The following is a 17,365-nucleotide window of genomic DNA, read 5'->3' on the forward strand; positions in this document are numbered from 1 at the left end:
CTTCCCTCTGCTTTGAAGTCTTTTTCCGCAAGCCACATTGTTTTTTTTTCCTGTGCTCGTCTGGCCTGACATCCCAACGCCTTAAATCTGTGACTGCTTTTTAAACAGGTTAACATGGGTACAAAATAAGCAGGACTGGTATCTGAATCTGCCTCTACAGAATTTCTTCTTTGGGCAAAGCTTGCACAAACCTTACCCTCTTCCAAACACAAGGCAAGATTGAAAGTCGCTTGTCTCGTCCACCTTCAGGTGAGTGATGTCCGCTAGTCCTCTGCAAGTTTCTCTCACCGAGTATCTTTATTCGACTGAAACATTTCTATCCTAATGGGAGTGGTCTCATTCAAGATGGCCCAGCCCCATACACAGAGCACGAAGGCTTGCTGAATTGTCTGATGAGGATGTAAATCATATACTAAGTGTTGGAAAGCGCTGTCCACCATCATAATCAAACCGCCAACTCAGGGAATATCTTTTGGAACAACAGTGTTCATCCTTCCAGGACAGTTCCAGAGACCTACAGAATTGATGCCCAGGAGCTCTGAAGCTGTTCTGGAGCTTGGAACAAGCACAGCACCTTATTAAGACACTTCATGTTGATTTTTCCTTTGTCACCCATCTGTATCTTTTATCAAAATAACTTGTTCCTTCAGCCGTCTCGTGAATGAAATCTAAACTAGCAAATATATCATACTTGGACAAATTTCATACGAGTGCGCTCTGAGAGCACAATATCCCCCACTGGCAAGTAGGCCATAGCTCTGGTAATATGCGACTGAATTGAACAAAATTGTAATATGCGCATTATCGACATATAACAAAGAATCCTGGCAAGATTCGTGAAATTCCTCCAAAAATTCTGAGAGGAGTTGATTTCAGAAAGTGAGCACCCTTCCTGGGATGGACATCGCCATAACATACAGTAATTCCCCTTCGGGCCTTTCAGCTAGTGGGGGATAAAGACTGTGAGAAAAGTTGCTTTCAGAAAGCAAGCACACCTTGATGAAATTGCCAAAATACAAGTTTGTTAATAATCAAGGGCATAACTCTGGCAAAATTTGCCCAAATTAAACGAAATTTCAATATGCGTATAACTGTCATATAGCAAAGCCTTTTGCCAAGTTTGGTGAAATTCCTCCACAAACTGTGAGAGGAGCTGATTTCAGAAGAACGTACACCCTCATGAAATTGTCAAAGTACAAGTTATTTAATCAAGGGCCAAAACTCTGGTCAAATTTTCACAAACGAAATTAAATCGCAATATGCGTATTACCGTCATATAACAAGGCCTTTTGCCAAGCTTCGAGAAGTTCGTCCAAAAATTGTGAGAGGAGTTGATGCTGGAAGGCAAGCGCACCTTCATGAAATTGTCAAAGTATAAAAGTTGTTAATCAAGGGCTGTAACTCTGATAAAATGCGACCAAATTGAACAAAATAACAATGTGCATACTATCGACATATAATTATGCCTCTTGCCAAGTTTAGTGAAATTCCTCCAAAAATTGTGAGAGGACTTGATTTCAGAAGGAAAACACACTCTCATGAAATTTTCAAAGTATAATTTTGTTAATCAAGGGCTGTAACTCTGGTAAAATGTGACCCAATTTAACGAAATTACAATATGCGTATTACCGACATATAACAAAGAACCCTGCCAAGTTTTGTGAAATTCCTCCAAAAATTATGAGAGGAATTCATTTCAAAAGGTGAGCACCCTTCCTGGGACAGACGGACGGACATCGCCATGACATAATTCCCCTTCGGGCCTTTCGGCCAGCGGGGGATAAAAAAAAAATGAGGCAATGTTTATCCAAGTATCTAGTCATCAATCTTAGTCAAATTTAATATTTTAGCAAATCTAATGATCAAATATCTCCCTGTAATACTGCCGTGTTCGTTCATTAAACTCTAACTCATTTCAGCGGACAGAACAGCCTGTGTGAAAATCTCTGCTGAAGTACCTGAAACAGTGCTAACAAACAGCTACTGGAGCCCATGCATCGATTAGTTCGTGTTCGGTGTTCTGTATTCACGGTGTTAATGGGATGAACTATGAAGGCTCATTGAACAACAAGCTTTTAAGGAGTCATTTTGAGTCCCACTCAGAGGCACAGCTTTACTCGGGAGTGAATGGAGTGTAGGAGGGTGCAACTTATGCAGAAAACAATCTCAGCTTTTATTGGACAGTGCACCGCCTGGATGCACAGCTTCTCCTGGCGACTGGTAGACCTCTCAAAGGGGCATAACCTTTTTATCAACTGCCAATCAGTAAATCGGGAATGAAAATGACTGACGTGTGAAACTTAAAAACATCCACACTTGGAGCCGACTGTAGGTGTAAATTTGTAAACACTGTCATTAAACTAAGAATGAAGTTCTGCTTGACTATTGACAGTCATTTTGAAAATTTGTTATTTATAAATCTCATCTCATTATCTCTAGCCGCTTTATCCTGTTCTACAGGGTCGCAGGCAAGCTGGAGCCTATCCCAGCTGACTACGGGCGAAAGGCGGGGTACACCCTGGACAAGTCGCCAGGTCATCACAGGGCTGACACATAGACACAGACAACCATTCACACTCACATTCACACCTACGGTCAATTTAGAGTCACCAGTTAACCTAACCTGCATGTCTTTGGACTGTGGGGGAAACCGGAGCACCCGGAAGAAACCCACGCGGACACGGGGAGAACATGCAAACTCCACACAGAAAGGCCCTCGCCGGCCCCGGGGCTCGAACCCAGGACCTTCTTGCTGTGAGGCGACAGCGCTAACCACTACACCACCATGCGGCCTATTTATAAATCGAGGAATAAATTTAAATAATCTCCAAAGCAGTGGTCTGGTTTTCTGAACGCTAACTGAATTCGTCCCTGGACCGTAAGACTTTCACTGGACTATAGCCGAGATGAAAACTGTGTTTATTTCACTGGAAAAGCTTTAAAAATGTAGTTGCGTCCATGATATAAGCTCACCAGTCACCCTTGAACGAGCGCGTGATCTCCCTGAGGTTTCAAACGTGGGAGTTGAAGCATTTTTTTTTTTTATATTAAAAAAATATTGCATCAATTGAGCAAAACTATTCCAGATTTCCATTATAAACCATTATAAATCTGTCTGTCCTGAATGGCCATAGCTAATGCGCATCAGGACGCAAAGACAGCTGGTCTGGAAATACAGTAAAAGTAAAATATGCCTTGTTACATTGTTTTGCGCTAAAAGGACGACAAATATTTACATAGAAACAGTTTTTTGTTTTGTTTTTTTAAGAAAAAGGACGTGTGCTCTTGCTACGGAGATTACAGTATTACAAAAATCCACATTATCAGAATGGAATGTCTAAATATGGAAATAAGACGGGAGAAAAATAAAACAAAAGGAAGATAAAATGAAGCAAGTTTACTGAGTTTGGGAACAGAATATGACTGTGGGGAACAGTGCAACGAGTTCACCTGGTTTTGGGTGAATGTAATATTTGTCATTCACAGCAATCCAGATGTATTCAACAGTGATGTGTCCTTACTCCATAATTAGGAATGCACATGCTTTGCGACCATTATTCAAATTTACGAGACAAAATCTCTCAAGATCAGCTTATGTAGTATCAGAAATATAACTGGATAAATCAAATGTACTGATATTTTAAAAAAACATAATTATGTTCTTTAATAAAATACCTACCTATATAATACCTATTAAAGGTAGACTGCCTTTCAGATTTTTCAAGTTTAGGTCAAAAGAATTTTCCCTGACACCCAGTTATTTTTGTTTACTGGACTGAAAGTTACTGAATTCGAATCACAGGCTTCCAAATTTTATTAGGTTTTTTAAATGAATTTAGGGCCACGTGGCCCTAAATTCTCTGCTTCACAATGACCCAATTCAAAATACTACGTCATGCATCACGTAGTGGGCTTTCTCCGTTCGTACAAGGCATTGTGGGATATAAATTTGGAACAGGCGAGAAAAATAGAGGATGTGAGTGAGAAGAAAAGGCGTTATGTTATATACGAAGGAAAGGAAACGCAGGAACAAACTAATAAACATCGGCGGTCAGCGAGCACCTCGGTGTGATCAGCTGTTCGGTTAGTGACAGAATGATGGAACGGTCAGTGCACGGTCAAGGTAAACCTGCGCATGCGCACATGGACTTCCTCTGTCTGCTTGACTGCGCGAAGCGGGCGATTTCATGCACATTATTTGCTAAGGAATCCCCTCAAATTAAATGCATTTAATTTGAAATCGAAATTCAAAGGCCGTCTCTCTTGAATACCTATTATTACCTAGATATACAAACGGCTAGCTATAACTAAGAGGTAACTTCTAAGTTTCAACCTTGCAAAAACAAGCTGAAACAGGAATACGGCCCGATTCAAACAAATTAGTCTTGTTAGCCAGACGTCTAGCTTTTCCTTATAGTGGTACTTTTTTCATTAAAACGTGGCTAAATACCTTCTGTACCAGACTGAGTATAGACACCGATCAGCCATAATATTAAAGACACTGACAGGTAAAGTGATTTACATTGATTATGTTGTTACAATGGCACCTTTCAAGGGGTGGGATATATTAGGTAGCAAGAGAACAATCAGTTCTCGAAGTTGATGCATTGGAAGCAGGAAAAATGGGCAAGCGTAAAGATCTGAGTGACTTTGACAAGAGCCAAATTTGTGATGGCGAGATGACTGGGTCTGAGCATCTCCAAAATGGCACATCTTGTGGGATGTTCCCAGTATGCAGTGGTTAGTACCTACCAAAAGGGGTCCAAGGAAGGACAACCGGTGAACCGGAGACAGGGTGATGGGTGTTGAAGACTCATTGATTCACATGGAGCACGAAGGCTAGCCCATATGGTCCAATCCCACTGTAACACAAACTGCTGACACCTTTCTGTTTTAGCCAGCATTAACTTGGATCACTTTTGGTAGGCACGAACCACTACATACTGGGAACACCCCACAAGACGTGCCATTTTGGAGATGCTCAGACCCAGTCATCTCGCCGTCACAAATTTGGCTCTTGTCAAAGTCGCTCAGATCCTTACGTTTGCCCATTTTTCCTGCTTCCAACACATCAACTTCAAGAACCGACTTGCACTATGTACTTGCTTGAAAAGCAAGAGTGACATGAATAGTTTTTCGACTCATTTGAACAACGACGAAAGAAAATTACAACGCAAATCTGTTGCTCAACACATTTCAGTGTTTCAAAGCAAAAACACTGAGGCGGTGACAGAACACTCGTTTTCATTTCTGACTGGAATAAATGCCTTCACTGCTGATAAAACTTGTATTTTCAGGTTTCATTTTCCATTCGTAGAAATATTTAAGTGCAAAACGAGTCCACATGACAGTTATGCAGCACTAACTTGAGAAATCCAAGCATCGATCTTGAGAACTGCTGCGTAAGTTTCACCCTGGTACTGTTTGTCAAATGCTCCTAGTGCTGCTCTAAAGCCGTTCCCACCCCCCACTGAAAGATTGCATACCTTGAGCCCGAGAAGTTGTTAATGCACTGTTGCCTGTATTGTATTTGGAGGATTTGGATATGGTCTTGTATTTACATGCCACAAGTATTAGATCTTTTAGCCTGTGCACAGGGAAAGGAGAATCCAGCTTCTATGTTGCCATGAGTTGTGCAAAATATACAGTCCAAGTTAGCGCAGCTTGCCAGTTACCTGTAACTGCATTATAAATTAGTAAAAATGCCTATGATTTCAACAAATGTTATAGGGTCGTCACACTAGAGGCGGAATGAGCCGGAATGCCGTCGGAATGAAAATTCTTCGCACAGTTAGGTTCATAAATATTTGGACAGAGGCAACATTTTTCTAATTTTGGTTCTGTACATTACCACAATGAATTTTGAACAAAACAATTCAGATGCAGTTGAAGTTCAGACTTTCAGCTTTAATTCAGTGGGTTGAACAAAATGATTGCATAAAAATGTGAGGAACTAAAGCATTTTTTAAACACAATCCCTTCATTTCAGGGGCTCAAAAGTAACTGGACAAATTAAATAATTGTAAATAAAATGTTCATTTCTAATACTTGGTTGAAAACCCTTTGTTGGCAATGACTGCCTGAAGTCTTGAACTCATGGACATCACCAGACGCTGGGTTTCCTCCTTTTTAATGCTCTGCCAGGCCTTTACTGCAGCGGTTTACAGTTGCTGTTTGTTTGTGGGCCTTTCTATCTTTAACAAGTGAAATGCATGCTCAATTGGGTTGAGATCAGGTGACTGACTTGGCCATTCAAGAATATTCCACTTCTTTGCTTTTATAAACTCCTGGGTTGCTTTGGCTTTATGTTTTGGGTCATTGTCCATCTGTATTATGATACGCCGATTATTATTTGGCTGCATTTGGCTGGATTTGAGCACACAGTATGTCTCTGAATACCTCAGAATTCATCCGGGTGCTTCTGTCCTGTGTCACATCATCAATAAACACTAGTGACCCAGTGCCACTGGCAGCCATGCATGCCCAAGCCATCACACTGCCTCCGCTGTGTTTTACAGATGATGTGGTATGCTTTGGATCATGAGCTGTACCACGCCTTCACCATACTTTTTTCTTTCCATCATTCTGGTAGAGGTTGATCTTGGTTTCATCTGTCCAAAGAATGTTCTTCCAGAACTGTGCTGGCTTTTTTAGATGTTTTTTTTTAGCAAAGTCCAATCTAGCCTTTTTATTCTTGAGGCTTATGAGTGGCCTGCACCGTGCCGTGAACCCTCTGTATTTACTTGCATGCAGTCTTCTCTTTATGGTAGATTTGGATATTGATACGCCTACCTCCTGGAAAGTGTTGTTCGCTTGGTTGGCTGTTGTGAAGGGGTTTCTCTTCACCATGGAAATTATTCTGCAATCATCCACTACTGTTGTCTTCTGTTGGTGTCCAGGTCTTTTTGCATTGATGAGTTCACCAGCGCTTTCTTTCTTTCTCAGGATGTACCAAACTGTAGATTTTGCCACTCCTAATATTGTAGCAATTTCTTGGATGGGTTTTTTCTGTTTTCGCAGCTTAAGGATGGCTTGTTTCACCTGCATGGAGAGCTCCTTTGACCGCATGTTTTCTTCACAGCAACATCTTCCAAATGCGAGCACCACACCTTAAATCAACTCCAGGCTTTTTATCTGCTTAATTGAGAATGACATAACGAAGGAATTGCCCACACCTGCCCATGAAATAGCCTTTGAGTCAATTGTCCAATTACTTTTGGTCCCTTTAAAAACAGGGTTGCGCATGTTAAGGAGCTGAAACTCCTAAACCCTTCATCCAATTTTAATGTGGATACCCTCAAATGAAAGCTGAAAGTCTGGACTTTATGTCCATTATATAACTATAACTTGAATATGTTTCAGTAAACGAGTAAAAAAACCAAAATTTGTGTCAGTGTCCAAATATATATGGACCTAACTGTATATTTCGGGATATTTGAAGTGCATTCTAAAAATTCTGACTGCATTCTGAGTGCATTCCAAACATTCGGGCCCATTCTTGTGGCCGGCCCGAATGTTTTGCTCATGCTCAAAACATTCAAGGAGAAATATTGAACGGCATTCGAAGTGTATTCTAACTGCATTCTAAATATTCTTACGGCATTCCAACAGCATTCGAAACATTCTGATCGCGTTCGAGGGAAAAATCGAAATGGCAAGCCACTTCAAATCCTGCCAGAATGTCCCTCGAATGAGCCGGAATGCACCTCGAGTGTATCTCGACTGCTGCGGGAATCTATTTCGATATTAAAATAGTTCAGCTGGAATGCACTTCGAATGCCGTCTGAATATTTCGATTGCCGCTCGAATACATCTTGAATGCAGTCGGAACGTCCGGATTGGCCCTCGAATGAGTCCGGACGCAATTCAGAACACCACCGAATCGCATAAAAACGCGCCTAGCTGCCACTGGAACTTCAGTCTGCATTGAGGAGTCACCTGCTCAACATCAATCTTTTGTTCATTGTTTTAAAAAGTTTCCCCAATTTTCTCACGTCATGCCGCCAAGGAAGAAGGGAGCCAAGGTCAAGAACTCCACCACTAGCCGCGGCCATGGTCGGGTCTGATGCCTTCTGGGTTTTCTCCACCTAATGTTTCTTCTCCTAGCCTCCTCCACATCTCTTTCAAGCAAGTCTTGCTGGAGGACAGCAATCTGGAGCAAAGCAACATAGTCCAGGGGGTCCATACTCTATGGTGTCTGGGCTGAGACTGATGAAAATGCTAGACCCGTGTTTTCTTCCTCCCCCTCCCAAAAAAAAAAAATCTGTCCCTCTGAGTTACATGGAGTCAACAGGAAATCTTTTGGTGGAGAGGGTGGAGACCTCGACTGGCTATCGTAGCCTGCAGGGAATCGGCCGTCAGACATTCTGTCGCATGTCCCAGACCCGGTGAAATGTAACTGAATTGTCTTGGCCAGCCCCAAGGGTCCCATCTGCATCTCATCATTGCTGAGGAGTGTGCTCCCATCACCCAATCAAGCATCCAGCCAGAGCAGGTCATGATATTTTTTAACCATATTAACATGTCATTGTTGTGTATTATGCCTGATGTCAAGACTCGTCTCTGCGAGCCTACCACACAGATTTAATACTTGTGTCATTTTTAGGGCATACCTAACAACCTGTCTTTTCTCCCCCCCCCCCAAAATCTGTCCCTCTGAGTTACATGTTGGTCCTGGGATTGAGATGCTGGGCTCTTCTGCCCTTCGGACCTGCATGATCCATCCTGGTGCCCTGTGTCTGGTCGGAGTTTTATCGCATCGCTCCTGTGAAGGACGGCCCCATGAGGACAGTGGAGGGTTACACCTGGAGGACGCTCTGGACTCTTACAGTAATGCTTTTATGGCTGAGGACTACAGTTGACTTGCTTACTTTAGGACTGCAGTTATCATGAACAGTTTTGCACTCAAGTTTCCATCAGTGAAGAGTTACATCAACGAAACTGTCATCATGTTAAAACTGTTAATGTTATAGTCATGCTGTCTGTTGTTGCCCAAATGAGGATGGGTTCCCTTTTGAGTCTGGTTCCTCTTGAGGTTTCTTCCTCATGTCGTCTGAGGGAGTTTTTCCTTGCCACCGTCGCCACAGGCTTGCTCATTGGGGATAGATTAGGGACAAAATTAGCTCATGTTTTAAGTCGTTCAAATTCTGTAAAGCTGCTTTGCGACAATGTTTATTGTTAAAAGCGCTATACAAATAAACTTGACTTGACTAGACTCGGCCACGTTTTATACCCTATCGGGGACCATCCCGGTGGCATTCTTGGTACACTCGGGACATTCGTGTTACATTCTAAGTATTCGAGCTGCATTCTCTTTGCATTCTTAGACGTTCGAAACATATTCGGCGGCTATTCCGGGAGCGCTCTGACTGCATTTGAGGTGAATTCGTACAGCATTCAAGGCACCTTCCAACCAGACTTTGGGTGGTATTCGGGCAGCAATCGAACCGTACTTGTACGGCATTCGAAGTGCATTCTTACTGCATTCTAGGTATTCCTACTGTGTTCCAACTACATTCGAACTGCATTCGAAAGCTAATACACCCGGAATGTGCAAGAATCATTCGAGACAGGTTCGAAGTGCTTGCTAAGAATTCGAACGGCGTTCTTACAAAGCTGTAAGAACGTTGGTCAGTTTGAAATTCCCGCCTGAATGTGGCATGAATTTTGAAAAATTTTTCATTCCGGCTGGTTCGGCTCGATTCCTGCTAATTACGAGTAAGTGTGACGGGGGCTTTAGAAACTCACCTCCAACACTCGTGTGCCAATCTACTTGTATGCTAACCTATTATCTTAAAAGGAGCCTGGAAATCGAAACTAACCTTGCATTAATGTTAGGAGAAAACATAAAAACAGTATTTAGAGTGCACCTGGTAAATGGGCTGCTGAAGGCCTGAGGCTACAGGGCTCAGGTGGTACTCCAGTTGGAAATGACGACCAGCTGGCTGTCCAGCAGGAGTCATATTTAAAGAAGCAGCTTTCATTTGTCACAGACACATTACAACACAGTGACATTCTTTTCTTTGCATGTCCCAGCTTGTTAGGAAGCTGGGGTCAGAGTGCAGGGTCAGCCATAATACAGCGCCCAACAGTGTCAGCTTGATGGTGCTGTGGCTTGAACCCCTAACCTTCTGCTCAGTAACCCAGAGCCTTAACTGTTGAAACCATGATCTACAAGTGCTTTCTTATGCTTGCGTATACGTTTGTGTACGTCTTTACCTTCATGGTAACGCTCCGTCCGAGGCTGATGTCATGCATGAAGACCCGCAGCATGTGTGGGATAAGCTGGGGCAAGTACAGCTTGAACTCTCCACCCAGAGCCACGACTATCTGCTCGATGAGCAGGATGATGGTGTTCTGCATTGGGTTGTTTGGGGTCCAATATTCCTGCAGGTACAAAAATAGATGAGGAATAGAACCACCTGCATACTTTTGCAAGGTAGCACAGCTATCAGGTTCTAATAGTGATGTAATCCTAAGCACAGTTATGATTAAGGGGCAATCAAATGGCTTCCAATCATATTTCGAATAGTTTTTTTTTGGATAGACAGAACATGAAAATGTGAATCTGCTGAAGAGTTTACAGCTGAAGAGGTTTTTTTTTTCTTTTAATGTATTATGGTTCTTTTGGTTTGACTGCAGTGAGAAAGTGATTCAACTCAACTGCAGGAAGTGAATCAAACACGTGCTGTGTATTTTAGATTGGAGGAACTTTTTTTTTTAATAGCTACTAAAATAATCCGAAAGGCACTAAAAATGGTAACCACATACGGGGCAAAAGCACTGTGGAAATTGAAATGTGATACATTCTGGATATCTGGGCCAATGAACAAAATAAGAAAATAAAAGCAGGATGTGAAACAAAATGTTCTGAACAACGACTTTATTACTTACTCATTTAATTAGCACAGGCTCGATGTCCACTGTACTTGGGTGAATTTTGTGATTTATTTTTTTTTTACCCACACTTGACAAAGGCATGGTTTTTTCATTGCCAAATTTCTGACGAATGAACGAAGGGGATTTTTAAGCACGTTTCAACTCTGCATATACCTCAGTCAATTTTCTTTTTTGCTCCTGGGTCTGATTTATTATGTGCAGTATGCAAACGAACCAAAAGTATCAAGTTTGCTCTGATTTACACTCAGAAATCAGAATAATAAGTGTGAAAAATTGCCCTGAAACGTCTCATTTAGACTGACTGAAACAGCAAGGGCAGTCTGGAATAAAGCTTATATCTGCACTGAACAATATTAGGTCAGTGACAGTGAAGGCCAGGCCAGGTGTTCAGTAATAGAGGTTCGCTCTACTTTTATACTTGATACCACTTTATTAAGCAAAAGCGTGAATGATCGTCTTGAAAAAGCAAAGAACAGATGATGGGGGTGGAAACCGTGAGTCATACACCTTATAAAACTTTCAAAATCTTCAGCCAGACGACTGTTGGCCGCTGGAAGAGACCTCCGAACCCCCAGCATGATTTTTATGACAAATCTGCAATAGCAATTCCTGCTTGCTGCATCTGGACGAGTAAATTTTTCAAAAAAAAAAAAAGAGTCACCATCCATTTTTTTTTGCACTTTTTAATCTGTTACTGTATAGCTGTATAACGGTGGTGAGTGAGAAACTAGTGTAAAGGGCACCAAATGCTTCGTGAAAACAAGTGTCTGGTTCCACATTTGGGGATAGACGGAAAAACAGGACTCGTGAAGTGGACATACACCCCAGAAGACAAATCAAAAGGCGTGAAAGTGATGGGTCACTTACTCGGATCAAGGTGACGATGTCATCCATGTACGGTCGGATGTGGATCTTGACGAAGCACACCACCATACCGAGAAGAGGAACTAACTAAGAGGAGGGGAAAAAAGGATGCAATTAAATAAAGTGATGATGAACAGATCGGTCAGACGTCATCAAACTCAATCTGATACTACAATTGTATATTTCACTCAGTAAAGTTTTATCATGAGTTCAAAAGTCTCAAATTTGCCTGGGTAGAAAGACTCAAGGGAACAAGTAGTTTCAAAACAGACAGGACGCAGAAGCAACGTGTTCTGTGTGATACATAGACGGGGTCCATGATTGTGTTTATCGTTTCCTTTTTTTTTTTAAATAAAAAGTTAAACAAAAAAAAAACCCTTTCTGGCTCCAATAAATCAGAAAAGTATTCTTGAACACATTTTTCTAACTTGGGTCTTTTTTTTTTTTTTTTAAATAGTTTGTTTGGAAAATATGTCTGTACTCCATGTGAAGCCATGGCCTAGAGGTTAGAGAAGTAGCTTTGGACCAAAAGGTCACTGGTTCGATTCCCTGGACCAGTAGGAATGGATGAAGTGCCCTTGAGCAAGGCACCAAAACACCAATTGCTCCCTGGGTGGGGTGTGTCAGGGTCTTGTTGGACGTCGCTCTGGATAAGAGCATCTGCTAAATGCCTGGAATGTAATTCGTTCTGAAAGAGGTCCCTGGCTGTTGAACCCCTAGTATCACTCACATTTCTGACTATTGCCCCTTTTCCACCAAAGCAGTCCCAGGGCTGGTTCGGGGCCAGTGCTTAGTTTGGAACCGGGTTTTCTGTTTCCACTGACAAAGAACTGGTTCTGGGGCCAGAAAAACGGTTCCAGGCTAGCGCCAACTCTCTGCTCGGCCAGAGGAAAGAACCGATTACGTCAGCGGGGGGGCGGAGTTGTTAAGATCAACAACAATAACAAGACCGCGAAAGGTCGCCATTTTTAAGCGACGAGAAGCAGCAGCTGTACAAACGCGAAGTCATCCATTATTATTATTGTTGTTGTTGCTGCTGCTGCTTCTTCCGTGTTGTTTTTGCTTCGATAGTCACGCCAAGGTTTATGCAAACGTAGCGACGTAACTGAAGTATACAGCGACATAATGAAGTGGCTTCCCTTGGCACCGCGAGCTATGGAAACGCAAACTGGTTCTCAGCTGGCTCGCAAGTTGAACGAGTTGTGAACCAGCACCGGCCCCGAACCAGCCCTGGAACTGATTTGGTGGAAAAGGGGTATATGTCAGAGTTTCTGGTAAACTTAATATTTGTGATAATTTCAGAGAAAACCTTAGACTGCCACTAATAATGGAAAAAATATTAGTACTTATTCTACTGTTCTGTTGTATAAAACATTTTGCTGCGCAACTACAGGCTCCTCACAACGTACAGAAAATGGGAGTGTGCCATTTCAGTGCATCTGTATGGCTTAACATTGGTTCAAATGGAATGTGCACATTTCCATAAGAAAGGAATGACTTAAAAAAAAAAAAAAACGTTCAGAAATGCTTTTGGATTGAAACTGCCTGAACAGAACATCAAGAAATTTTAGCTTCGCATTCATGGAGATACGGTCACTTATATACAAACTGTATAAAACAAATGAATAGGAAAAATAAAGAAGAAAATTATTAAACTACATAATTATTAAAACAGGAAATTTTCTGTTGTGTCGTTGAATTAAACTGAAATTAAAATTACACATCTTAATATATTCCCAATACATTGCACCTATTCTAAAAAGCTCCACCTCTGACAGTGTGAAGTGAATGCTTACTTCTTTTATGCTGGTGTCACACACTCGGATGACGTTGAGGAATGTGGGCATGACCTGGGGCAGGAACTGCACACACTTCAGGCCCAGTGACTTGAAAATGAAGGTGACAGCCTGCACCACCATGGTGTGGTGGTTGGAGAGCGATGGGTCGCGCAGGATGCGCATCAGCGTCACTATGGCAACAGCTGGGTAAAACTCGTCCAGAGGCAAGTTGCCCATGTTCACGAGCATTTCACTGGTGCTATAGTCGGCTAAAGAGATGAACAGACGGACACAACAAGATCAACTGTGAGCTACTGCTCACTTATGTATCCCCCCGCTCCTGCTTACATCAGAATGCAAGCAATCGAAGGAATAGGACACTTATGATGAATGTTGACTTCAACAAATAATTCACCCTCAAACAAGTAAGTAAAGAGCAGTGTTCTCCCCAGGGATTTTAAACAGCATCCTGGTAAACTGTCATTTTGAAAGAGCATTTTGCTTCTTGAACTAGTGTCAAAATCCACCCTGTGTGTTTCATAAATACATTCAGTTGGTAAACAGGAAGTCGATGTGCGACAGACCTGAAAACGGTACACATGGTATAGACCCCCAAGCTGAAGCTCGGTACCAAATATCAAGCAGTTGTGATTTGTAGTTGCTGAGAAAAGTGTTACGAAAATTTTGTAAATCCACGCTATACGTTTCGTAAATACATTCAGTCGGTAAACAGGAAGTCGATGTGCGACAGACCTGAAAACGGTATACAGAGTATACCAAGCTGAAGCTCGGTACCAAACATCAAGCAGTTGTGGTTTGTAGTTGCTGAGAAAAGTGTTACGAAAATTTTGTAAATCTACGCTATACGTTTTGTAAATACATTCAGTCGGTAAACAGGAAGTCGATGTGCGACAGACCTGAAAATGGTACACAGGGTATAGAACCCCAAGCTGAAGCTCAGTACCAAACATCAAGCAGTTGTGATTTGTAGTTGCTGAGAAAAGTGTTACGAAAATTTTGTAAATCTACGCTATACGTTTTGTAAATACATTCAGTCGGTAAACAGGAAGTCGATGTGCGACAGACCTGAAAATGGTACACAGGGTATAGAACCCCAAGCTGAAGCTCAGTACCAAACATCAAGCAGTTGTGATTTGTAGTTGCTGAGAAAAGTGTTACGAAAATTTTGTAAATCCACGCTATACATTTTGTAAATACATTCGGTCGGTAAACAGGAAGTCGATGCGCGACAGACCTGAAAACGGTACACACGGTATAGAACCCCAAGCTGAAGCTCGGTACCAAATATCAAGCAGTTGTGATTTGTAGTTGCTGAGAAAAGTGTTATGAAAATTTTGTAAATCCACACTATACACAGGGTATAGAACCCCAAGCTGAAGCTCAGTACCAAACATCAAGCAGTTGTGATTTGTAGTTGCTGAGAAAAGTGTTACGAAAATTTTGTAAATCTACGCTATACGTTTTGTAAATACATTCAGTCGGTAAACAGGAAGTCGATGTGCGACAGACCTGAAAATGGTACACAGGGTATAGAACCCCAAGCTGAAGCTCAGTACCAAACATCAAGCAGTTGTGATTTGTAGTTGCTGAGAAAAGTGTTACGAAAATTTTGTAAATCCACGCTATACATTTTGTAAATACATTCAGTCGGTAAACAGGAAGTCGATGTGCGACAGACCTGAAAACGGTACACATGGTATAGAACCCCAGGCTGAAGTTTGGTACCAAGTGGCTATGATTTGTGGTTGCTGAGAAAAAGGGTGCTTCGGACAGACAGAGATAAGGACAGACGGACGGACAGAGGTAAACCAGTATACCCTCCCTTCCTTCAGAGCAGGGGTATAAAAGCATGCACGCAAATATGTTTCGTCGATCTAATTGAGTCTTGAGTGCGACACAGAATGACACATGGTGTGGCCAGGAGCACTTACTTTTTCACTTCTAGTGCCAACTGTGAGCATTTTTTGTTAAGTATTAATACACTCAAGCATATCCAGATGTCATGTACTGTTAAGGAAGTGGCATCTCCAGAATATAACTATACAAGTTACACTATCATAGCTTGGCAATTATACTTGTGGAACATTTGAAGAAAAATTTTGAAACAGATTTGTCTTGTATTGTCCTTAACAGAATAATTTTTTTTTTGAAGTGAAGGGAATTGCTTTTGAATTCAAATCAATCTTTGTAGAAATATTTTACACTACTCGATTACTACTCAAGCCTTCGTGATCTTTGAAGCAGCTTAAAGGGCTGATGACACGAACATGACTCTATGCAATTTCTTAAATAAACTATACAACATGGCAAACATGTTAGATTTCTGTTATAATTACGTGAAAAGAAGCTGTTGTTACGCGAATATCCAACTTTTAATTGCACAGCGCAAGAAAACTGGGTCCGTGGCTCGCGGCCATGTTGTGACGTCAGTGGAAGAACACGCTGCGATTCACTGGCTGTTCTACTCTGGTTCTACTCAATGGAAATGGCGCATGAAAACGCCGGTGAACTCTCTAGTGCTAGCTCTTCCTCTTCTGGGAGTCTAGAATTGTGTTGATCTCTTCCGAATAGAATCTATGATAGCCTACCCTCTTTACCCTTTGCCTCTCGTTGCTAGGCGGCAGTTACATGAAAGCCGCAAGCTTTCACAAACAAATACATGACTGATATCACGCCAACTTTATGATTACATTTAGGATTATCATGTAGAATCTATAGCTCTACGTACCTTTATCTCATGTCGTTTCACAACACATGTTCTGACAGGAGGACTGTCTTTGGATCCGGCATAGCTACTAGTAGACCCCCTCCGGAATACTGGCAGTGTTGCCAGATTGGGAGGTTTCCCGCCCAGTTGGGCGGTTTCAAGTGCATTTTGGTGGGTTTTGAACATATTTTGGGCTGGAAAACTTCAGCAGTATCTGGCAACAGATACTGCTCACGTTTTCCAGCCCAAAATATGTTCAAAACCCACCAAAATGCACTTGAAACCGCCCAACTGGGCGGGAAACCTCCCAATCTGGCAACACTGTGTAGGCACTGCTGATGGTAGTAACACACGTTTGTGCTGAACTGAACACCCAAGAGATTCTTTTAAGCTGGGAAGGGTGTCAAAACAATCCAAATCGAAGTGTTCAGAGCACAGGACGGATGTTGGTGAGGGCTCCCACTTGTCACGAGTGCGCCTGACTTGCTTCACCCACTTCGCATGCAGCTCGGGATCTCTGGGAAACTTGAATAAACTTACCCCATCCTTGTGGGTTTTGGAGCAAAAGCCGGCAACACAACGCGAAGGCGTAATAAATAAATAAATAAATAAAATGTCTAATAAAAATACTAATAATGATAAACTGAACACCTGTCGCATCAACAACAAACTGGCAAGTTAGGAGGAAGGTTCTTTCGCTGACGTCATATAGCTCCTCCTCCTCCTTTGTCTCCTGGGTGCTGCAGCCCCGTCAAATTTGCCCAAATAGCCGCGTTTTTTATCATAACTTGTAAAATAGGCGCCTTCGTGAATTAATATATGGATCATCGGGAATTACTTTTTATGTTATAAACATCGCCAAAGATGTCAAAAACGTGTCATCAGCACTTTAAAAGCAAAGTATTTCAAACCCAAACGAATAGCTTTGCTGAAATTAATGGTTATGAGGGATCCGAGTAGCCAGGGAGAGAGAAATATGGCCCATTTTGTACACGAAAGTTATAAAATGGTTGCTTCAACACAAAGTGACACTCCTGCACTCCTTTTTCCACAGCATAAAGTCAGACAAAGCAGCTGGACGAAACCTTCAAATCTT

At 42.0% G+C, this 17,365-nt stretch overlaps 1 protein-coding gene across 1 annotated transcript in view; it reads right to left on the reverse strand.

Annotated features, from left to right (window-relative positions):
* Positions 1–17,365, reverse strand: part of mtor (mechanistic target of rapamycin kinase) — a 267,396-nt gene that overhangs the window by 177,572 nt on the left and 72,459 nt on the right. The window contains exons 20-22 of the mRNA XM_060931539.1: positions 13,560–13,810; positions 11,767–11,850; positions 10,219–10,386 (exon numbers count right to left, since the gene is read on the reverse strand). Coding sequence (XP_060787522.1) covers positions 10,219–10,386; positions 11,767–11,850; positions 13,560–13,810 — 503 coding nt within the window. The remainder of the gene's footprint in view (positions 1–10,218; positions 10,387–11,766; positions 11,851–13,559; positions 13,811–17,365) is intronic.

The sequence above is a fragment of the Neoarius graeffei genome, chromosome 10 (genome assembly GCF_027579695.1).
Source record: "Neoarius graeffei isolate fNeoGra1 chromosome 10, fNeoGra1.pri, whole genome shotgun sequence".
Classification (NCBI taxonomy): Eukaryota; Metazoa; Chordata; class Actinopteri; order Siluriformes; family Ariidae; genus Neoarius; species Neoarius graeffei.